The sequence below is a fragment of the Tachyglossus aculeatus genome, unplaced genomic scaffold, assembly GCF_015852505.1.
Source record: "Tachyglossus aculeatus isolate mTacAcu1 unplaced genomic scaffold, mTacAcu1.pri SUPER_34, whole genome shotgun sequence".
Classification (NCBI taxonomy): domain Eukaryota; kingdom Metazoa; phylum Chordata; class Mammalia; order Monotremata; family Tachyglossidae; genus Tachyglossus; species Tachyglossus aculeatus.
The window spans coordinates 1,536,908-1,560,000 of NW_024044839.1; the positions used below are offsets into that span (position 1 = coordinate 1,536,908).

At 52.4% G+C, this 23,093-nt stretch overlaps 3 protein-coding genes across 5 annotated transcripts in view; 1 reads left to right on the top strand and 2 right to left on the bottom strand.

Annotated features, from left to right (window-relative positions):
- Positions 1 to 1,573: 1,573 nt before the first annotated feature.
- Positions 1,574 to 14,227, bottom strand: JMJD6 (jumonji domain containing 6, arginine demethylase and lysine hydroxylase). 2 transcript variants are annotated; one of them, XM_038742102.1, is made up of 7 exons: positions 14,084 to 14,227; positions 11,148 to 11,536; positions 8,593 to 8,879; positions 7,567 to 7,702; positions 6,271 to 6,409; positions 4,179 to 4,306; positions 1,574 to 3,405 (listed from the first exon to the last, which is right to left on the bottom strand). In XM_038742102.1, the coding sequence occupies exons 1-7, from the start codon at positions 14,210 to 14,212 to the stop codon at positions 3,369 to 3,371; spliced, it is 1,245 nt and encodes a 414-aa protein (XP_038598030.1). In that variant the 5' UTR covers positions 14,213 to 14,227; the 3' UTR covers positions 1,574 to 3,368. The 2 variants fall into 2 exon arrangements, with proteins under 2 accessions (XP_038598030.1, XP_038598031.1); XM_038742103.1 differs by lacking the exons at positions 1,574 to 3,405; positions 4,179 to 4,306 and adding an exon at positions 7,252 to 7,348 and having other exon boundaries at positions 6,276 to 6,409.
- Positions 14,228 to 14,478: 251 nt separating this feature from the next.
- On the top strand, positions 14,479 to 22,751 carry METTL23 (methyltransferase like 23). 2 transcript variants are annotated; one of them, XM_038742002.1, is made up of 5 exons: positions 14,479 to 14,760; positions 17,929 to 18,033; positions 20,125 to 20,362; positions 21,025 to 21,109; positions 22,396 to 22,751. In XM_038742002.1, exons 1-5 carry the CDS (start codon positions 14,656 to 14,658, stop codon positions 22,559 to 22,561), a joined length of 699 nt encoding a protein of 232 aa, XP_038597930.1. In that variant the 5' UTR covers positions 14,479 to 14,655; the 3' UTR covers positions 22,562 to 22,751. The 2 variants fall into 2 exon arrangements, with proteins under 2 accessions (XP_038597930.1, XP_038597931.1); XM_038742003.1 differs by having other exon boundaries at positions 22,480 to 22,751.
- Positions 22,752 to 23,066: 315 nt separating this feature from the next.
- Positions 23,067 to 23,093, bottom strand: part of SRSF2 (serine and arginine rich splicing factor 2) — a 4,938-nt gene continuing 4,911 nt past the window's right edge. The window contains 1 exon segment of the mRNA XM_038742004.1: positions 23,067 to 23,093. This exon segment is cut by the window's right edge and continues 1,123 nt beyond it. The gene's annotated coding sequence lies outside the window, so the exon portion shown is untranslated.

Consider the following 23,093-nt stretch of genomic DNA (forward strand, 5'->3'; position numbering starts at 1 on the left):
TACTATGTGTCAGGCACTGTTCTGAGCACTGGGGTACATCCAAGCTAATCTGGTTGGACACAGTCCCCGTCCCCTCCCCACGGGGCTCGCAGTCTTAATCGCCATTTTCTAGACGAGGGAACTGAGGCCCAGAGAAGTGAAGCGACTTGCCCAAGATCCCACAGCAAGCAAGTAGCAGAGCCAAGATGAATAATAATAGTAATTATTTTGGTATTTAAGCATTTACTATGTGCAAAGCAATTAATCAATCAATCAATCGTATTTATTGAGCGCTGTGTGCAGAGCACTGTACTAAGCACTTGGGAAGTACAAGTTGGCAACATATAGAGACAGTCCCTACCCAACAGTGGGCTCTAAAAGTGTAAAAGTGCTTTGTTCAGTGTTCTAAGCACTGGGGAGGATACAAGGTGATCAGGTTGTCCCACGTGGGGCTCACAATCTTAATCCCTATTTTACAGATGAGGTAACTGAGGCACAGAAGTGACTCGCCCAAAGTCACACAGCCGACGAGCGGTGGAGCCGGGATTAGAACCCATGACCTCTGACACCCAAGCCTGTGCTCTTTCCACCGAACCACGCTGCATTTGGCTTTGTTGCTCCAAGGGTGGGCATCCCCGGGACTGAAATGGGGGCCAAAGCTTCCCCTTCCATTCTTGCTTAGCGAGCGAGCACTGAGGATGGTCGACAGCAACCGACATCCCTCCGGTCCGTCAGGACAGGTGGCCCGGAAGCTACCGATCAATGGCATTTATTGGGTGCTTATTCTGTGCAGGGCACTGTTCTAAGCCCCTAAACCTTGCGGTCTGAAATCGCTCCCTAGCCCACGCTGCCGTGGAAGCTTTCCTGCCACATTCCAGCCTTCTCCCGGTCACCCCGGAGACAGCAGATGCTTCCTCCCCACGGACGGGACCCCTCTGGAAAGGGATCCGCCTTTCCAAACTGCACAGAGACAGCTGCAGTGTGAGCTACCTTGGACTCCCGGCAGGTACCCCGCTGGAAGGGGGACCCCATTTCTCCAGATTAAATTGGATTTAAACTGCATTAGCCGGCCCCTGGGTTCCCTGCCTCCTCCCACCCCCGCCCCTGGCTGGCACACACCCCCTTGTTCTTTAAATAAATAAAGGGGTGAGGAAAGAGGGGAAGCCATCCGAAAATAAGATTTCCAGTCCATGGTGATCGTGTTCCAAGAGGGCCTCAGTTTAAAGAACTGGGGGAAGGGGCGTGAGCTGCTTATTAAACACCAAAGGGAAACCCAGGGTCTACCTTACCCAAACATTCACCCGGACACTGCCACAAATTGCACACAATTTGGGGGTGTAAAGCTGCGAGGACCCTGGGAGAACCCAGGCCCGGGTCCTATCCCCCAAGCGCCGAGCAGCAGCGTGGCTCAATGGAAAGAGCCCGGGCTTTGGAGTCAGAGGTCGTGGGTTCAAACCCCGGCTCCGCCAGTTGTCAGCTGTGTGACTTTGGGCGAGTCACTTAACTTCTCTGGGCCTCAGTTACCTCATCTGTAAAATGGGGATGAAGACTGTGAGCCCCATGTGGGACAACCTGATCACCTTGTAACCTCCCCAGCGCTTAGAACGGTGCTTTGCACATAGTAAGCGCTTAACAAATGCATTATTATTATGTTCAGAGGACTGTACAGAATGCTTGGGAGACAACTGTAGACGACCAGGATTCTAATCCCAGCTACGCCCTTGACCGTCACTTCTTGGGCCTTCCCTTTCCTCATCTGGAAAACGGGGATTAAATAACTGTTCTCTTTAGAATGGGAACCATCCATGTAAGACAGGAACTGTCTGATTGCTTATACTGTATCTATCCAGGGGCCTAGCATGTGGTAAGCACTTAATGCCACAATTATTTTTATTACTATTGTTATGACTCTAGACTGTAAACTCCTTGGGGGTAGTGATTGCGTCTACCCACTTTATTGTATCGTCCTCTTCCAAGTCCGTAGTCCAGCTCTGCACACAGTAAGCGCTCGACTGGTTACAGTAGAATTCCACTGCATTTCGAGAAGGCAGCCAACGGCCCAGTGCAGCAGTAAGGAACCGGACTCTTAAATGTATTTATTGAGCGCTTACTGTGTGCAGAGCAATGGATTAAGTGCTTGGGAGAGTCCTCTACAACGGCCTTGGTAGACACGTCCCCTGCCCACGAGCTGAGAGTCTAAAGGGGACTGGGAACAAGGCCAGGGTATCCGATGGCTCCGCCCGGCTGACCGAATTGAATCACTGGGGAGCACCTGCCGTCCGCACCTTGTATTTCCTGGGACCCCAAAGAAACACTGAGTTAAAGTGTCTTAATAAACCACAACCCACACCAAAAACTGCAGACACAAAGCTGCAGATGCATGCATACACAAACTCCTCCACTCTACCACGGACAATAATTAGTTACATTCAAATGCACAGCGGCCTCCCAGCCCTGTTCCTGGTCAGACAGGCTGCCCCCACCAACGCCCTTCCACCCATGGTGATCCGTGTGTGCCAAGTCTGAGCAATTTCTGGCAAGCAGACAAGCTGACCCAGGTGAAGAGCCCCGGCAAATCTGTGTCGAGGTGGAATACGTACGCCCAAATTACTGGGAGCCCCAAGGGACGGGCCCCCTAATCAGTGGCAGGGCCTGGCGAACCACCCCCCAGGGTTGGGGAAGGGTCTGGGGTTGGCGAGGAAGGAGGAGAAAGCAGCAGATTTTCTGCCGCAGTCCCAGTTCCCGTTGAGGAGTTCATCCGGTTTTGGCACGTGGACACGTCGCCTTCTCTACCGCTTCTGGAAGGGTGACACTTGGCCGCCTCCGATTCCATCCGAAAGATCCCAGGGGCCCGTAGTGGCCGGGACATCTAGCCACCCGCCCTGTGAAGTTTGTGGTTCATTTGGCAATGCCCCAGAGCATCGGGAAGAACACCCGGTGGCCCTTCTACTGAAGAAAGCCTTTATTCTCATGAGGTAAGTAGCCAAGCCGATGCCCGCGGCCAGCCGAAGAAAAGTCCTTCCCCGGGCATCGGTGGCGGGTCAGAGATGGAGCCAAGCCAAGGCGGCAGGGGAGGGCCACCGCTCATCAATTCCGGATCAATTCTTTGGCTGGCTTTCCGGCAACCGAGAGCCCGGTGTTTTCTCCCCGGATGCCAGGCTGTCTTCCCTGGTCTCTCTTGGTCGTCTCTCGGCGGGCTCCCGTCCACCCGCCTGCCCGGCTAACCAAGCGGGTGCTCACCCTTTGGCAGATGGTGGCGGGGAAGAGGGAGGGGGCCGCTGTCCGCAGTCAGGGGAGGTTGAGGAGGAAGAGAAGGTGATGAAGTCAGGGCCCGGGGAACCGCTACCACCGCTCACACTGGTGTCCCATCTAGATGAGCCTGACCCTTATCAGGGGTGGGCACGACCTCCACAAGCGTCCCTAATCCTGCCAAGGAAAGTATAAACTGCCAGTTACCAACATGTTCACAACCCAGCGGGTGCAGGGCAGCTAGGGGATGGTGAAGTGGGCCCCGAACGGTACCTACATTCCCCAACACCCCCCGAAGCCCGTCTTTCTTTCAGGGCTTAGGACAACGCTACACAAACTCCACCATATCCAACGGTTGGAGGACCACACTAAAACTGAACAACAAAACCACATCGTAGTTGTGGTACTTGTCGAGCTCCGGCCGGGGCAGCTTTTGGCACGGACCTCCGCCCGTGCTGAAGCAGGGGGTGGTCTCAGGGGGCCGGGGCCAGCCTAGGTTGTTAGGAAGAGAGAGACAGGGCACCTGCCCCTCAGTTTGGAATCGAACCGCTCACGATGGCCTGGGCAGAGCCGAGAAGCAGCCCCGACAAGGAGCTGGTTGTGGACCGTCCGGATGACCGTAGGCCACGACCTTGGAGACAGGCCTGGCCCGCACACCTCGGCAGTGGCAAAGCAAGAGATGGTCTAGACGTCACAAATTTCTTTTTTTTTATTAAATAATGTAAAATGTTTCCTTGGCACTATCTGAACAGACAAACTTGGCTTTTAGGGTGAGAAAGATAAACCCTCCAAAAGCATGTGTAGGCAGGCGAGTTCGAACCCTGTGACCGGCAGGCCGCTCTCCCGTTGGACGACCAGCCTCCATCCCCGGTGGGCCGTCCCCCGGCCCAGCCCGCAGCCCCCCGCCCGTCCCGCGTCCTTCCCGCGGTGGAGCGGCCCCGGACCGTCACCTGGAGGAGCTGCGCTCTTTGCTGACACAGTCATCTTGGGAGGTCGTGTCGCCGTTGCCCACCAGGCTGCAGGTCCTCCTCTTCTTCCGCCGGTGCATCGTCCCGTCGGCCTCGGAGCCGGACTCACCCTGGAAGGAGAGGGTACACGATTGGGGAGGGTGGGGGACTGTGGTCACTCTCAATCAATAAATCGCCCTCCCTGTGTGTACAGCGGGACAGAATGAGCAGACTCGATCCCTCGGGGATCGAACAGTCGAGCTCACCGTCCGTCCCTGCCAAGGTATCATTCATTCAGTCCTATTTATTGAGCGCTTACTGGTGTAGAGTCCTGTAAGCGCTTGGAAGAGTCCAATATAACAATAAACAGACCCATTCCCTGCCCACAACAGGCATCAAGCCCAGCTCCCCGCCGGGGGTACACTGGGCAGCCCGGGGGCGGCGGCAGAAGGAAGGTGGTGGTGGGCCACGACAGTGCCAGGGGAGCCGACAGAGCTGCCACCGATGCCGCGATCCACAGCCCCATGTCCCCCAGAGCCCCAGGGAGTCTTTAAAGAGCCAAATGGCTCCCCGGGCGCTGTTTTCCCCTCGATTACCCAGCAATGATGAAAACGTCAGTCGACTGCACGAGGACTAATCTCCAACGGGGCTGCCCGCCCAAAGGCGGAACTCCCAGAGGAGCTCTGCCACGCTTCCTCCTTCCCCTAGCAAGCTGGGGCCCGCTCTCGAGGCCCAGTTTCCACATTCTCGGAGCACAAGGAAGGCAGAAAGGGAAGAAGCAGGATAATGACAAAGGACAGCGTTCGGGACTGCTACTTACTAGCAGAAATGGCGCTCACCCCCATTGCGGGGAGGTTGCCGACTTGGCCTCAAGCCAAAATGGGTGGCACTTCGGGTCACTTCTACCTACTTTTCCAGCGAGCTCTGGGGGTCCTAAGGTCACTTTCAAATGGGAGGGGTGGTGGGGGGCATGACAACACTCTGTGACAGCATCTGGACCAGTAAAAACCATTACCTAAACAACGTGACCTAAGCCACTCACTCATCTACACCTTGGTCGTCCTCCTTTCTACCTGTAATAATAGTAATGGTAATAATGGTGGTATTTGTTAAGCGCTTACTATGTGCAAAGCACTGTTCTAAGCGCTGGGGAGGGGAGCTACAAGGTGATCAGGTTGTCCCACTTGGGGCTCACAGTCTTAATCCTCATTTTACAGATGAGGTAACTGAGGCACAGAGAAGTTAAGTGGCTTGCCCTGTAATCCTTGCGGGCCTGCCTCCCTGCTGGATTGTAAACTCCTCGAAAGCAGGGACTGGGTCTACTAACCCTACCGGATGCTCGCCCGCGTTCAGTCCAGTGCTCTGCACACAGAGGACTGTCGGTTTCTTGAGGGCAGGGACTGCGTCTAGTAAATCTGCTGGCCTCTTTCAAGTGCTCAGTAGAATATTCTGCATACAGTACATTTTAAGGTCCATAATTTATTTTAATATCTGTCTCCTCCTCTGGACTGCAATGCAAGCTCCTTGTGGACAAGGAATTTATCATCATCATCATCAATCGTATTTATTGAGCGCTTACTATGTGCAGAGCACTGTACTAAGCGCTTGGGAAGTACAAATTGGCAACATATAGAGACAGTCCCTACCCAACAGTGGGCTCACAGTCTAAAAGGGGTTATCAACAAACTCTGTTATGCTGTACTCTCCCAAGCACTCGGAACAGTGCTCTGCACACAGTAAGCGCTCAATAAATACCACTGATCCACTTGAGTGCTCACTCAGGGCTCCGCACTCATGATTAGCCTGGACGCTCCGTGAGGGCGGGGATCGTTTACTGCACTACCGGCCTGCCCTCAGTACCATCGCAGGACAGTGCGGGGGCCCGTGGGGGGCAGGGGGAGTGCAAGTCAGTCAATCAATCGTATTTATTGAGCGCTTACTGTGTGCAAAGCACTGTACTAAGTGCTTGGGAAGTACAAGTTGGCAACATATAGAGACAGTCCCTACCCAACAGCGGGCTCACAGTCTAGAAGGGGGAGACAGAGAACAAAACCAACATACTAACAAAATAAAATAAATAAAATAAAGTCCTTACCTCCGAGTCAGAGTCTGAGGAGCTGGAGCTGGAGGAGCTGGAGGAGTCGCTGGAGCTGTCGGACGCTATGCCCGTGGATTCCTGGAGGTCAACTGAGTCGGCCAGCACGGCCAGCTCCGGGTGTTCCTGTTTTAAGATCCTGCGGAGCAAGAGGACGGACGGGTCACCCCCTCTGCCAAGCGAGTCCGGCCTCTGAAGCTCAGGAGCCGCCCTCCCCCTGCCCTGCCCCGCTCGGGTGGAACCTGGTGAGGCCGTGCACTGAGGGAGGGAAGGAGGGAGGGAGGGCTCTCCTCAAGTCAACTGAGCCTCCATCGGGGGCGAGAGCCAGCCTCCCTTCTGCTTTACTTGGAAGCGGAGAAGGACTCTGCTAGCCGGTCCATCGGGTGTGCTGGCGTTGGACCCGGATCCCCGCTTTGCCAGCCGTTCCCGCTTTGCCTGACATCCACGGTTACCAGGCCGTCGAAGAATGCTGGAGAAACTGGAAGCAGTTTCTTAGAAATCCATTGGAGACAGTGGTGGGGGGGAGTGTGTGTGAGTGAGAGACAGGGGGGAGAGGGAGAGGGTGTATGTGTGTGTGCATGCATGTGTGCATAAAAATCACCTGCAACTCCTATTTCCTCCAGGGCTAAGACAGTTCACACTCACAGAGCAAGGCAGTCATTTGGAGAAGAATGGAACTGGGACTGTGGGAGCAAGGCCCCCCCTACCCCCCTGCACCACTCCTCGGAAGGAGCGGCCTTGAAACTAGTAATAAGTCTTAGGTCGGCCTGGATGGTGGGAAAAAAAAAAAAACCCTAAAAATACAAAAACCCCCACTTCCATCGCTGTGCAGCCCAAGGGGCCCGCAGGAACTGAGCTGGGCGAGGGGGAGGGCCTTCCGCGTTGTCAGCGGACACCCGGGGTGAGCCAAAAAGTCACTGCCCTGGCTGGCCACCTGAGCGGGGAGGCCAAGGACCGGGCGAGTCGGAAGCCTCCTCTTACCCCGAGAGCTGGTCCCTCCAGGTTGGGGTTGGGACCCAGTGGCACGGGGTGGCTGGGGGTGGCGGTTTGCGCTGCCGCTGCCCGTGCGGTAACTGGTCTGTGGATAAACAGAGGAGCTGAGTCCCTGGGGCCCGCGGCCCGCTCACCAGGACCCAAGCCAACATGTTCGGGTGAAGAGCGGTCTGACTCGGCGATTCAAGGCGGGGGAACCACACACACACACTCACGCCCGCACCCCAAGAAAGCCTCTGTTCGCTTTCCCAAAGAGCGTCACCTGACGGCACCTTGGCCCCGGGGGCGGGCGGTAGGTCTCACCTGTACCACTTCCGGGACAGCTTTGGCCTCCCCCTCACGGTTTTGTGCCACACGACGGGGAAGTTGGTGCTGCTGGCAAAGTTCTGGGTGATGGCGATGGTCGTGTCGAGATTGAGGACCACGTGCCACCAGCCCCCTGAAATTCAGACAGCGGCGGGGGTTCAGCCGGCCACGGGCCGCCGAGGCGAGGTCCCGGCGGGGAGCGGGAGGCGTGGCATGTGCCACAGTGACAGGTGGGAGCCCCACCACTGGAGGAACTGCTAGCCCTTTTAGGCAAACGGGCTTCCCAGAGCACTTAGGGAAGCAGCACGACCAAGTGGATTCGAGCCTGGGCTCGGAAATCAGAAAGAAGGACCTGGATTCTAATCCCAGCTCCGCCACTTGTCCACTGGGTGATCTTGGGTGATTAACTTCTCTGGGCCCCAGTGACCTCATCTGTAAAATGGGGATTCAGTCCGTGTGGGACACGGCCCGTGTCCAACCTTGTTATCTAACCCAGCCCCCAGTTAAGTGACTGGCACACAGAAAATGCTTAACAAATATCATTAACATCTTAGGTGCAGATTTTTTTTTATGCCACTGCTTCCCCCTAGCTGAAAATTCACTTTCGTGCCTGTCTCCCCGTGTTAGAACAGAAGCTCTTTGAGGTCGGGAAGTGGGTTTACTAGCTCTACTGTACTCTCCCGAGCTTTCGGTATAGTGCTCTGCCCATGGTAAGCACCCAATACGTACTACTGATGGAGTAATTGTTTAAGGCCCGGTCCCACGAGGACCAACAGACTGTAAGCCCACTGTTGGGTAGGGACTGTCTCTATATGTTGCCAACTTGTACTTCCCAAGTGCTTAGTACAGGGCTCTGCACACAGTAAGCGCTCAATAAATACAATTGATGATGATAATGCCCAAGTCAAATTCGTCCCTCAGTAGAAACGAGGGATTTCTGGGGGTCGGAGGGTCCCCAGACGCCACAGAGCAGTCCCAGGTTCGGGGGGCGGTCTCCACGTCGGACTTCTCTCGGGGCCATACCTGGCACGAACACCGTCTCCCCCGGTTTCTGCAGGATCTCCAGGGGCCGGAACTCGGCGGGCCACGTCCCCAGCTGCGTCCGGGGGTAGATGGTACTGAACCACGTGATGGCCTCGTCCTGCTGGTTCCCGCCCTCGTCCCGCGTGACCTTGATGAGCTCCCGGGGTGTGCTGGTCGGGAACAGGCACCAGCGCTTATGGCCCTGGACCAGGGCGTTCCACGCGCTGGTCCCCAGGGGGTCGATGTGGATCCCTGTGCCTGATCGGGGCGGCCCCATCACAAACCATCTGGAGCGGGGAGGGTTGCGGGGGAGAGATGGAAAGAGAGAAAGGTCAACGGGGCCACGGTCTAACGATAAGCGCCGTAATTGCTAAAACGCCTACTGAGCACCCGGCACTGGGATAGATTCAAGGTAATCTGGCCAGACAGAGTCCCTGCCCCACCGGGGGCTTGCAGTCTAAGGATGAGGGAGAGAGGGTAATGAATCCACATTTTACATGAGGAAACTGAGACCCAGAGCAGTGAAGTGACTGGTCCAAGGTCACCAAGTGGGTGAGCAGTGGAGGTGGGATTAGAACACAGGTCCCCTGGCTCCTATGTGTGTGTTCTTTCTTTTTATGGGAATTGTTAAGCACTTACTATGTACTCACTGTACTGAGCACTGGGGTAGATACAAGCTAATCGGGTTGGACACAGTTGACGTCCCACATGGGATTTACCTAATAGTGTTTTACAGATGAAGTAACTGAGGCCCAAAGAAGGTCACACAGCAGATGAGTGATAAAGCCAGGATCAGAACTCACATCCTCCTGACTCCTGGGCCCGTGCTCTAACCTCTAGGCTGCTTTCCCGGCTGCTCTCTGCCACGCGGTCGTCGTTCCTCGAGTGGGGAGGGTGAAGCGGCGTAGGGAGACCCAACGGGAGGCCCGTGCAGTTTGGGCCGGGCAACCCTGCCGCCTCCACTCCATGAGCAGAAGCGGCTGTGTAGGCTCGGCCGAAGACTGGAAACCTGAGAGAGGCCTGGCCTTGGCCCCGCAAGACGCCCAAATACGCCGCCCTCCTCGGGGTAAAGCGTTTGGCAGCTCTCTCATTGTGCGACCGTGGGGCCACTGGTCAAGGGCAGCGCTTGACCTCGGACGGGAGATCCTTGGAGAGGCAAATGTTTACATGCCAAACCACCCGCCTCACATGCTACTCCTTGGAAACGTCAATATCGGTTTAAGAACAAGGGGTGCGGCCTTCAATCGTATTTATTGAGCGCTTACTGTGTGCAGAGCACTGTACTAAGCGCTTGGGAAGTACAAGTTGGCAACATATAGAGACGGTCCCTACCCAATAGTGGGCTCACAGTCTAGAAGGGTGTTTGACATGCACCTTCTGCCTTTGGCCTAGAAATCTAGATCACCCCTGGGTTTAAGGGAGAGAGGAGGAAGAAATTAAAAAAATAAAATAAAAAATAAAGGTACGACAAGCATGTCTTGGAAGAGCCTGCTGTGTGACCTTGGGTGAGTCACTTACCTGTGCTTCAGTTTCTTCATCTGTCAAATGGGGATTTGACAGATCAAATCCTCCTGTTCTCCTTCCTACTTGGACTGTGAGTTTCATGTGGGACCCGATTATCTTGTATCTATCCCTGTGCTTAGTACAATGCTTGGCACATAGTAAGTGCCTGACAAATACAATTACTATTATTATGTCTGGTGTCACCAGAAGTCCTTTTGTTACTGAGGATTCACAGGATGAGGCCTCCTGCCTTAGGAAGAGTCCAGAAACAGCTCGCTCTCCTCCCCCACCAATTCTCTTGGTAGGAAAAACAGAAACAATGGAACTAAGCACTGTACTAAGCACTGGGATAGACACAAGTTAATCGGGTTGGACAGTCCCTGTCCCACATAGGGCTCACAGTCTTACTCCCCATTTTCCAGACAAGGGAACTGAGGCCCAGAGTAGTGATGCGACTTGCCCAAGATCACAGGGCAGACAAGTGGCAAGCCAGGATTAGAACCCAGGTCCTTGACTCCTGGCCCGTACTCTATCCACTAGGCCACTGTGGGCCAATAATGCTTCTGCTGTATTGGACCCTTCCAGGCGCTTAGCACAGTACTCTGCACACCGTACGTGCTCAAAAAATACAATTGATAGACCCCTGCTCTCCCGGCCTCTTAGTGAGCCCCGTGCGGGGCAGGGACTAGATCCAATCCGATCCCGGTGTTTTGGCACACGGGGAGCACTTACTAAATTCGGGAGTCAGTCATTCAGATCTCATCAGAGAAGCAGCGTGGCTCAGTGGAAAGAGCACAGGCTTTGGAGTCAGAGGTCATGGGTTCGAATCCCGGCTCCACCACATCTGCTGTGTGACCTTGGGCCAGTCAGTTAACTTCTCTGCCCCTCAGTGACCTCATCTGTAAAATGGGGATTGACTGTGAGCCCCACGTGGGACAACCTGATCACGTTGTATCCCCCCCAGGGCTTAGAACAGTGCTTTGCACATAGTAGGCGCTTAACAAACGCCATCGTTATCATCACCCTAGTGCCCCACGCGCCTGGCACCCTACCTGTAGGGCGGCCTGCGCTTCTCCCCGGCATACTGGAAAAGGTCGTCGGTGAAAAATTTGGGCACCCTGTAGTCCTCCAGAAGTTTCCTCCTCTTGGGGTGCTCGCCGTAGCTGCTGTCGAATATGTAGAGGGGGCTGTCGTCGCGCGTGCTCTCCATGTACTCGATGTAGTATTTCATCTTCATCTTCACCGAGTACCCGTCGTTGTCCTCGCCGCACTTGAACTTCTGGTTGCGGTACTTGCGCTTCAGCCGCTCCAGAGTCCATTTCTCCTGGGCGGACCAGCCGGCCTGGGCGTTGAGCAGGACCACGGGCTTGTAGGGCCTCTCGTACCGCTCCACAAACTCCTGCACCGACAGCTGCAGCGCGTCCGCCCGCTCCACGTTGTCCTGCCGGCCCCCCAGGGGGAGAGACAAAAGTCAGCCTGCAGAAGCAGTGGGGCCTAGTGGCTACAACCCAGGTGGCAGGAGGACCTGGGTTCTAATCCCGGCTCCGCCGCTTGCCTGCTGAGTGACCTCGAGCAAGTCACTTCAGTCCTCTGGGCCTCCATTCCCTCATCTGTGAAATGGGGATTGAGACCGTGAGCCCCACGTGGGACAGGGACTGTGTCCGACCCAATCTGCTTGTCAGTACCCCAGCGCTTAGTACAGTGCCTGGCACATAGCAAGCGCTTCACAAATGCCACGATTATTATTATTTTCAAGGAGGGCCTCATTCATTCAATCGTATTTACCGAGCACTTACGGTGTACAGAGCACTGTACTAAGCGCTCGTGGTGGGAGAAGGGGGTGGGCAGTGATAAAGACAAGGAAGCAGCATGGCTTAGTGGAAAGAGCACGGGTTTGGGTGTCTAATTCCGGCTCCACCATTTATCAGCCGTCTGACTTTGGGCAAGTCACTTTACTTCTCTGGGCCTCAGTTACCCCATCTGTAAAATGGGGGTTAAAACTGTGAGCCCCACAATAGGACCACCATATTACCCTGTATCTACCCCAGCGCTTAGAACAGTGCTTAACAAATGCCATAATTATAAGTTATTATTATTATTCTCTGTGCTTGTTCCCTCACCTGTACAATGGGGATTAAGACTGTGAGCCCCACATGGAAAAAACCTGATTACCTTGTATCTTCCCTGGCGCATAGAACAGTGCTTAGCACCTCGAAAGCACTTAATACATTATTATCGTTATTATTATTATTATTATTATTATTATTATTCTTATTAAAGAAGCCCGATTTCAGGGATGCTGCGAGGCCGGGGTCCTGCGCCTGGTGACCTGGTCGCAGTGACAGCCTCGTGTCCCCTGTGTCGGTTGGCAACGGCGGCCGGGGCAGGACACGTAGGCGGCGGAGAATAATAATAATAACAATAATAATAACGGTATTTATTAAGGGTTTATGTGCCAGGCACTGTACTAAGCGCTGCTGTGGACACAAGCAAATGGGGTCGGACATAGTCCCTGTCCCACGTGGGGCTCACAATCTCGATCCCCATTTCCCAGATGAGGGAACTGAGGCCCACAGAAGAGAAGGGACTTAATAATGGCATTTATTAAGCATTTACTATGTGCAAAGCACTGTTCTACACGCTGGGAAGGTTACAAGGTGATCAGGTTGTCCCACGGCAGGGGGTTCGGTATTAATCCCCATTTGAGAGATGAAGGAACGGAGGCCCAAAGAATAATAACAATAATAATAATAATGATGGCATTTATTAAGCACTTAGTATGTGCGGAACGGAGGCCCAAAGAATAATAATAATAGTGGCATTTATTAAGCACTTAGTATGTGCGGAACGGAGGCCCAAAGAATAATAATAATAATGGCATTTATTAAGCGCTTAGTATGTGCAAAGCACTGGGGATCTTGTAATCCCCATTTTACAGATGAAGTAACTGAGGCCCAGGGAAGTGAAGTGACTCGCCCAAAAGTCACCCAGCTGACAATTGGCAGAGTCGGGATTTGTGCAAAGCACTGTTCTAAGCACTGGGGATCTTGTAATCCCCATTTTACGGATGAAGTAACCGAGGCCCAGGGAAGTGAAGTGACTCGCCCAAAAGTCACCCAGCTGACAGTTGGCAGGGTCGGGATTTGTGCAAAGCACTGGGGATCTTGTAATTCCCATTTCACGGATGAAGTAACCGAGGCCCAGGGAAGCGAAGCGACGCGCCCAAAAGTCACCCAGCTGACAACTGGCAGGGTCGGGATTTGTGCAAAGCACTGGGGATCTCGTAATCCCCATTTCACGGATGAAGTAACCGAGGCCCAGGGAAGTGAAGCGACTCGCCCAAAAGTCACCCAGCTGACAATTGGCAGGGCCGGAATTTGTGCAAAGCACTGTTCTAAGCATTGGGGATTTTACAGATGAAGTAACTGAGGCCCGGAGAAGTGAAGCGACTCGCCCAAAAGTCAAACGGCAGACAATTGGCAGGGTCGGGACTTGAACCCATGACCTCTGCCTCCAAAGCCCGTGCTCTCCGCACTGAGCCACGCTGCCCAGGGCCACCCAGCAGAGAAGTGTCAGGGCCTCATCATCATCATCAATCGTATTTAATGAGCACTTACTGTGTGCTGAGCACCGTACTAAGCGCTTGGGAAGTACAAGTGGGCAACATATAGAGACAGTCCCTACCCAACAGTGGGCTCACAGTCTCTTAACTAGACGGTGAGCCCACTGTTGGGTAGGGACCGTCTCTATGTGTTGCCCACTTGTACTTCCCAAGCGCTTAGTACAGTGCCCTGCACCCAGTAAGCGCTCAATCAATACGATTGATTTAAAAAGGGTTGTAGCCAGTAGGCCCCGCTCCCGTGAAGCCCCCCGTCCCCGGTGCCGGGGGTTGGCAGCTTAGTCCAGTGCTCTGCACACAGTAAGCGCTCAATAAATACGATCGATCGATTGACTGATTGATTGATTGATTGACGTCCCCGTGCCTCACCGCCACGGCGGCCGGGTTGAGCGGGAAGCAGTCGCAGTAGTTGTGCCGGGTCCAGTCCAACGAGTCCTTCAGCTCGGGCCGGGCGCTGCGCTTCGCCTCCCGGATCCTTTTCTTGCTCTTGTGGTTCATCCTTCGGCCCGGCCAGGACCGGCCCCTCCTTCCTCCCCCCTTCCCCACCACCGAATGGCCCCCTCGCCCTCAGCAAAGCCTTTAAATCCGCTTTCCAGAAAATTCACTGCCCCCCCACCCGTCTCCTCCGCTTCTGATTGGCCAGTCGCCCCTCCCGCCCGCCCTCCCCGCCCTCTCATTGGTCCGTTCGTTCTGAGGGCCCGCCCCCCTCCCGCCGCCATGTTGGGATGGTCAAGCGAGGGAAGGAGGGAAAGGGGGCTGGAGTTGGGGGTTTGCTCTTTCTTCCCCCGTTTTGGCCACCTCCTGACGGCGATTTAGTTCGGCCTCGAGCTCTTTTTTCCCCGTCACGGGTCACGTGGGGTGGATTTGGGCGTTTTTCCCGGTTTAGGGTGAGGGGCCTCTTGGCCATCCAGGCTGCGCGGCCTAGACTTCCGGTGGAAGCCATGTGCGCGGTGGGGCCCGAAACCGGCCTTCAGCGGTTCCACTTCTCCGATTTGGGGGAAACCGGGGAAACCGACAGCCAGGAGTTGGACCTCCTCATCCTCCAGGTGCGGTGCCCACCGGCCGGCGGGGAAGAGGAGGCCCGGGGCCACCTGGATGGGATTTGGAAGAATAATCATTCATTCATTCATTCATTCATTTTTATTTTTTGATGGTATTTATTAAGCGCTTACTATGTGCAAAGCACTGTTCTAATAATAATGGTGGTATCTGTTAAGCGCTGTTGTCCACTGGCGGACTTGACATGACTGACTCCATTTTGTGTATGCTGACAGTAACACTCCATTTTGTGCAGGCCGTGCTAACTATGTGCAAAGCACTGTTTTAAGCGCTGGGGAGGTTGCAAGGCGATCAGGTTGTCCCACTGGGGGCTCACAGTCTTAATCTCCATTTTCCAGATGAGGTCACTGAGGCACGGAGAAGTTAAGCGACTTGCCCAGAGTCACACAGCTGACAGTTGGCAGAGGCGGGATTTGAACCCATGACCTCTGACTCCAAAGCTTGGGCTCTTACCACTGAGCCACGCTGCTTCTCTTCTAAGTGCTGGGGAAGTTCCAAGGCGATCAGGTTGTCCCTCGGGGGGCTCACAGTCTTAATCCCCCTTTTACAGGTGAGGGAACTGAGGCACAGAGAAGGGAAGTGACTTGCCCAAAGTCACACAGCTAGCGCTTACTGTGTGCAGAGCACTGGACTAAGCGCTTGGGAAGTCCAAGTTGGCAACATACAGAGACGGTCCCTACCCAGCGGCGGGTTCACAGTCTAGAAGGGGGAGACAGACAACAAAACATATTAACAAAATAAAATCAATAGAATAAATATGTACAAGTAAATAAATAGTGTAATAAATATGTACAAACATATACAGGTGCCGTGGGCGGTCATTCATTCATTCAATCGTATTTATTGAGCGCTTACTGTGTGCAGAGCACTGGACTAAGCGCTTGGGAAGTCCAAGTTGGCAACATAGATGGTCCCTACCCAGCAGCGGGTTCACAGTCTAGAAGGGGGAGACAGACAACAAAACAAAACATATTAACAAAATAAAATAAATAGAATAAATATGTACAAGTAAAATAGAGTAATAAATATGTACAAACGTATATAATAATAATAATGGCATTTGGTAAGCGCTTACTATGTGCAAAGCACTGTGCTAAGCGCTGGGAAGGATACAAGGTGATCAGGTTGTCCCACTTGGGACTCGCAGTCTTCACCCCCATTTTACAGATGAGGTAACTGAGGCCCAGGGAAGTGAAGTGACTTGCCCAAAGTCCCACAGCTGACAGGTGGCGGAGCAGGGATTTGAACCCACGATCTCTGACTCCAAAGCCTTGCTTTTCCCACCGAGCCACGCGGCTTCTTGGAAGAAGCCTAAGACGGGGAGTCAGGAAACGTGGGCTTTGGTCCCGTGTCATTCATTCATTCAATCGTATTTATTGAGCGCTTACTGTGTGCAGAGCACTGTACTAAGCACTTGGGAAGTACAAATTGGCAACATATAGAGACGGTCCCTACCCAACAGTGGGTGTCTGCCGAGTGAACTTGGGCAAGGCCCTTGACTTGGCTTCTGTTTCCTCAGAGAAGCACATATTTATTTGTACATATCTATTCTATTTATTTTATTTTGTTAATATGTTTGGTTTTGTTCTCTGTCTCGCCCTTCTAGACTGTGAGCCCACTGTTGGGTAGGGACTATCTATATGTTGCCGACTTGTACTTCCCAAGCGCTTAGTACAGTGCTCTGCACACAGTAAGCGCTCAATAAATACGATTGATTAAGAATAAGAAGCAGCGTGGCTCAGTGGAAAGAGTCCGGGCTTTGGAGTCAGAGGTCATGAGTTCAAATCCCAGCTCCGCCAACTGCCAGCTGTGTGACTTTGGGCAAGTCACTTCACTTCTCTGGGCCTCAGTTGCCTCATCTGTAAAATGGGGTTTAAGACTGTGAACCCCCCGTGGGACAACCTGATCACCTTGTAACCTCCCCAGCGCTTAGAACAGTGCTTTGCACATAGTAAGCGCTTAACAAATGCCATCATTATTATTATTATTATCTGTAAAATGGGAATAAATACCGGTGGCCCCCATTGTCTGAGCTTAGCTCAGACCTCTCCTGCCCACGCATGCATTAATGTCATCAATGGTATCTATTAATAATTGCGGTATTTGTTGAGCGCTTATTGTGTGCCAGGCACTGTACCAGGCACTGGGGTGGATACGAGAAAATCGGGTTGGACAGTCCTTGTCCCACATGGGGCTCACAGTCCCAATCCCCATTTTCCAGATGAGGTAACTGAGGCCCACAGAAGTGAAGTGACTTGCTCAATGTCACCCAGCAGACAAGTGGCAGAGCTGGGATTAGAACCCATGACCTTCTGACTCGCAGGCCCGTGCTGTATTTACTACACCGTGCTGATTTTCTTACTCTTTATTGAGCTCTTACTGTGTGCAGAGCACTTTACTAAGCCCTTGGGAGAAAACACAATATTTACCCCAGCGCTGGGGTAAATATGAGATCATCAGGTGGGACAAGGGGCTCACAGTCTTAATTCCCATTTTACAGATGAGGTAACTGAGGCACAGAGAATTGAAGTGAGTTGCCCAAGATCACCTAACAGACAGGTGGTGGAGCCAGGATCATTCATTCATTCATTCATTTGTTCGCATTTATTGAGCACTTACTGTGTGCAGAGCACTGTACTAAGTGCTACGAGTACAGTATAACGGTAAACAGGCACATTCCCTGCCCACATTGAGCTTACAGTCCAGAGGGGGAGACAGGCATGAATAGAAATAAATAAATGACAGATATGGACGTAAGTGGTGTGTGGGTGGGGGGGGGGGGTGATGAATAAAGGGAGCAAGTCAGGGTGACGCAGAAGGGAGTGGGAAAAGAGGAAAGGAGGGCTTAATCAGGGAAGGCCTCTTGGAGGAGATGTGCCTTCAATAAGGCTTTGAAGGGCGGGGGGAATCATTGTTGGATTAGAACCCAGGTCCTCTAATTCCCAGCCCCATGCTGCTTTCCATTCTTGCCTGAAAGGTAAGCTCCCTCTAGACCATCAGCTTGTTGTGCACAGGAAATGTGTCAGTTTATTGTAATATACTCTCCCAAGCGCTTAGTACAGTGCTCTGCACGCAGTAAGCACGCAATAAATAATTCGATTGAATTGAAGTCAGGGCCACTTGACTTGGCTTCCCTGGTCTTTTTTTTTCCTCAGGTTCTGCATTCCCAGTATGGCATGTACGTGTGGCCTTGTGCCGTGGTTCTTGCTCAGTACCTGTGGTTTCACCGGAGAAGGCTGACCGGCAAGACAGTGTTAGAGGTAAATGCTGTCGTGAAGGGCAATGCCAGGTGGCGGTACCAGCCTGGCCCGTGTTTAGAGCCGTCCTCTGTGCTCGAAGAAGATCTCTTCAAGGGTGCCGGGGTCATTGAAAAGGCCAGTGTGGGACAATAATAATGGTGGTAATAATTGTAGTATTTGTTCATCACTCACCATCTACTAAGGGCTGGGGGAGATACAAAGTAGTCGGGTTGGACGCTGTCCCTGTAACACTTGGGACTCGCTGCCTAAAAGTCGGAGGGGAACAGGTGTTGGACCTCCATTTTCCAGGTGAAGAAACCGAGGCACAGAGAAGTGATGTGATTTGCCCAAGGTCCCACAGCGGGCGATTTGTGGAGCCGATATCAGAACCCAGGGTCCTCTGTCTTCCTGGGTTCCTAGCTCGATCTGCTAGGCCACACTGCTTTCCTTCAGTCCCAGCCATGCTGGGCTTCCCAAGCACTTTTGCCTAAGGGCTCCATTACCATTTCACCAATAACCATGGAGGTTTTTGTGCATTTTTGATGAATTTTACTCGTGATTTCTATCCTTGAATTGTAAGACATCTCTAAGGAAAATGGTCTATTATCGTCTCTCTCTTCTCCGTCAGTCCATCAGCACTGCTATCAGTATTTAGTGAACGCTTCTTGTGTGCAGAACACTGAACAGATTGCTTAGGACAGTACACCAGAAGCAAAAGATACAGTCCTTAACCTCGGGGATTTTATAATCTGAAAGGATGACAGACAGGTATAATTATTTACAAGTAGAAGGAGCAGGAGGGAGAGCAAGGATACAAATCAAACAGCACAACCGTGTCAGAAGGAAATAGCTGTAAAAACCAGGATTATTCCGACACATTTAAGAGCTAAGAATCTGTTGCGTCGATGCTGCTTGGAGCATTGGGAATAATCAGAGGCTTCTTGGAAAAAATGGGATTTTAAGAAATGCTTTCAAGAGAAGGAAGAGCCATGGTTTGGCAGATTTGATGGGGTGGGAGTTCTGGGCAGGGAGAAGGGCGTGAAGCAGGGTTAGGGATAGATCCCTACATTCAATCAATTAATCGTATTTATTGAGCGCTTACTGTGCGCAGAGCACTGTACTAAGCGCTTGGGAAGTACATGGGACATGGACTGGATCCAATCTGATTCTCTTACATCTACCCCAGTTCCTAGTACAGTGCCCAGCCCATAATAAACAGCGCTTAACAAATACCATTAAAAAACAACAAACTCCCAAGTGGTTAATATAGTGTTCGATTAGTACATCAATTAATACATCGATTGAGTGCTTGACTCAGTACCCCTATATCACTTTGGAGTCAGTTCGAGCAGGGCCTCTTGTGACTAAAACCAGTTTTCCAAAGTTGCCCATTTTTCAGGGTACTGCGTATATTTAGAGTATTGACCATAGGCTGTACCCTCTAGACCGTAAGCTCGTTATGGGCAGGGAATGTGTCCATTTTATTCTTCGAGTGTACTCTCTCAAGCACTTAGTACAGTGCTCTGCGCGTAGTAAGTGCTCAGTAAATACAAATGACGGATTGACTATTAGCCTCCCAGTGACCACTTCACTTCTCTCTGCCTCACTACCTCATCTGTAAAATGGATATTGAGACTGTGAGCCCCACATGGGACAGGGACTGTGTCCACCCAAGTATCCACGCCAGTGTTTAGTATAGTGTCTGGTGCATAGTAAATTAACAATAACCACATTCATCCTCATCAGGGGCAAGAGGAGGATGGAGCTGTGGGGACCCACGTTCCCCCGGCTCCTCAGCTCTCCTCCGTCCCAGTTATTTGGCTTGGGAGTTTCTCATCAGCTCGGATGTGACCGGTCAAGTGAGGCCTCCTGACACTGATTTGCTCCCTTTATTCATCCCCCCTCCCAGCCCCATAGTACTTATGTCCATATCTACCATTTATTAATTTCTCTTAACATCTGCCTCTCCCTCTAGACCGTAAGCTCGTCTTGGGCGGGAATTGTGTCTGTTTATTGTTACATCGGACTCACCCAAGCGCTTAGTCCGGTGCCCTGCACACAGTAAGCACTCAGTAAATACGACGACTGACACATTCCCGTCGCTCTCCGTAGATCGGAGCCGGAGTGAGCCTTCCAGGCGTGCTGGCCGCCAAGTGCGGGGCCAAGGTGATCCTGTCGGATAGCGCCGAGCTGCCCCACTGCCTGGAAAACTGTGCGCACAGCTGTCGGGCCAACGGGCTGGCGGAGGTGCGGGTCACCGGCCTCACCTGGGGCCAGGTCTCTCCGGAGCTGCTCTCCCTGCCTCCCCTGGATATCATCCTTGCCTCCGACGTCTTCTTCGAGCCAGAAGGTAAAGCCGCACACGGGGACTCTCTCGTGTGGGCCTTCTTAGGGAATGATGTAAATAATCAATGATCATAGTCACGGTATTTGTTAAGCGCTTACTCTGTGCTGAGGATCGTACTAAGCCCTGGGGTGGGTGGAAGATAAACAGGTCCCTCAAGCGGTTCACTTTCTAAGTAGATGGGAGTACAGGTATTAAGTCCTCGTTTCTGAGATGAGGAAACTGAGGCACAGAAATGAAGAAGCGACTTCTTCATTAGAACCCGAGTCATCCGACTTCCAGGCCTATAGCTCTTTCTGATGGGCCGCGCTGCTTCTCATTGGGTCAGTGCTGTCTATTAAGGTGTTTATTAAGCGCTTTCCAAGTGATCAGCCCTGGGACACAATCCATTTGATCCGAAGTTTACAGAGAGGGGAAGCGGGGGGATCTTCCCATTTTACAGAATGAAACTGGGGCCCGGAGAGGTTAAGCGATTGGCCCAAGGATGCAGAGCAGGGAAGAACCCAGATCCTCACGAACTTGCGCTCTTTCTACTAGACCACCCTAGGCTGCAGGTGTGAAACAAATGGTCAATTACAGGATCAAAGCGTGATAATCTATACTTTTGAACATGAATTCCATTAGGGCTTGGGTGTAAAACGTACTACCCTGTCAAAATGCTTCCACAGACTTTGAAGACATTCTAACGACAGTCTACTTCCTACTGCAAAGGAATCCCCGGGCCCAGCTCTGGACAACCTATCAGGTCCGAAGGTAATTAATTCAAGCCCCTTCCCACCGTTCTCCAGGTAATTAATTCAAGCCCCTTCCCACCGTTCTCCAATGGGTAGACCTCCTCGGAGTCAGGTCTTTCTTGTCCCAAAGCTCAACCTACTCATTCATTCAATCGTATTTATTGTCTACTGTGTGCACAGCACTGTATGAAGCGCTTGGGAAGTGCAAGTTGGCAACATATAGAGATGGTCCCTAACCAACAGCGGGCTCACAGTCTAGAAGGGGGAGATAGACAACAAAAAACATATTAACAAAATAAAATAAATAGAATAGTAAATATGTACAAGTAAAATAGAGTAATAGATCTGTACAAACATATATACAGGTGCTGTGGGGAGGGGAAGGAGGTAGGGTGGGGGAGAGGAAGGAGGGGGCTCAGTGTGGGAAGGCCTCCTGGAGGAGGTGAGCTCTCAGTAGGCCTTTGAAGGGAGGAAGAGAGCTAGCTTGGCGGATGTGCGGAGGGAGGGCATTCCAGGCCAGGGGGAGGACGTGGGCCGGGGGTCGACGGTGGGACCGAGGCACGGTGAGGAGATTAGCGGCAGAGGAGCAGAGGGTGCGGGCTGGGTTTAGAAGGAAAGAAGGGAGGTGAGGTAGGAGGGGGCGAGGGGATGGACAGCCTTGAAGCCCAGGGTGAGGAGTTTTTGCCTGATGCGAAGGTCGATCGGTAGCCACTGGAGACTTTTGAGATTTTTAAGGTTGCTCCTTAACCCAAAACAGATGGCAGCTATGCACAAGAGCCCTTCTATGCTGAACTACCAACTAGTTATCCACGTCTGTTATAGTCTCCCAGTGCTCAAATACAATTGACTAACGAGCCCCCTTTTCTACTGCCTTGGGGTGAATCTGGCAACCCTTTCATATCACCAATTTGTGGGTTTATGGTTTGAGCACCTGGGTGCCGGACAGTCTGAGTTAAAAATATCACAAACCCTACCGACATTCTCCCCAGGAAGACACAAATTTAGTTGTGTGTACGCTGGTGGCATCTTCCTAGTCAGTGGCAGGTCCTAGTGAGGATCCTGTTACATCTTCCCAAGCACTTAAAAAGCAGACCACTACTGATTAAGCAGTAGTAATTGCAGATCATACCAAAGTAAAGTTAGTTGAACCCAACACTCAAGGGGCATACAAGGGTAAAGTCAAAGGCCTAAATTGCCTATTCCAAGGGGAGGCCTCTTCAAATTATACAGCAGCCCCTAGAACAGGCTCCAGTGATGTTGGCAGTCAGGCCAGCCTTATGAGCCTTGAAATATCATTCTTTCCAGTGCTGAGTGGTCGCTTGAAGCTTTGCTCCATAAATGGGACCTGAAGTGTGTCCTCGTGCCTCTCCACTCTTTCAATGCCGACAGAGAACACCTGGCCGGATCGGCTCTTCCGGGAAGACACACGATTGAGATGCTCATCATCTCTCCCAGGGAGGTGCCTTCTTGAGTCCTTGGACGCAGACTGCTTTGAGCTCTGCCAGGCCCTTCTTGTGGCAGGTGGCAACTGCTTTAGGAGCCAGTGAATTGCATTCCTCTCCCCCCGCCCACCCCCAGGCAGTGTGAACTTACACCATCACCTATTAAAGAAAGAGCAGCAGTCTGGAAATAAGCAGACGATGCAACCACCATAGCAAAGGACAATGTTTTATTGAAGGGTTTGGATCACCTTTACTTCAAGAAAGGGGAAATGAGTTGAGTCTTCTAAAGGTGTCTTACTCATCGATAACTTCACAAGGCCCGATCCAAGCCCTAGGGGTGGCAAAGATCACAAGCTGACCGCTTCACCCTCCTGTCAGTGCCAGGAGGCAGACCCCACTCCCCAGGGAGTGCCAGCAGCAGCAGCAGCACCAGAAAGTAACCCAACACTGTAACTGCGAGGCCGTACAGCAAGTTGACAGTTTACAGAGTAATTGCATAGGTCTTTAAAAGCAAAAAAGGATCGAGACGTCGAATTGTAGAGAAAATTTTACACCGAGAAA

Coding starts and splice junctions, on each gene's coding strand:
- JMJD6 (XM_038742102.1), bottom strand. CDS start 14,212: ATGAACCACAAGAGCAAGAAAAGGATCCGGGAGGCGAAGCGCAGCGCC. Junction 8,880..11,147: donor AAGCGCAGGCCGCCCTACAG/GTAGGGTGCCAG, acceptor TCCCCGCTCCAG/ATGGTTTGTGATGGGGCCGC. Junction 3,406..4,178: donor AAAGAGCGCAGCTCCTCCAG/GTGACGGTCCGG, acceptor TTTCCTTGGCAG/GATTAGGGACGCTTGTGGAG.
- METTL23 (XM_038742002.1), top strand. CDS start 14,656: ATGTGCGCGGTGGGGCCCGAAACCGGCCTTCAGCGGTTCCACTTCTCC. Junction 14,761..17,928: donor TGGACCTCCTCATCCTCCAG/GTGCGGTGCCCA, acceptor TTTTTTCCTCAG/GTTCTGCATTCCCAGTATGG. Junction 18,034..20,124: donor CCGGCAAGACAGTGTTAGAG/GTAAATGCTGTC, acceptor CGCTCTCCGTAG/ATCGGAGCCGGAGTGAGCCT.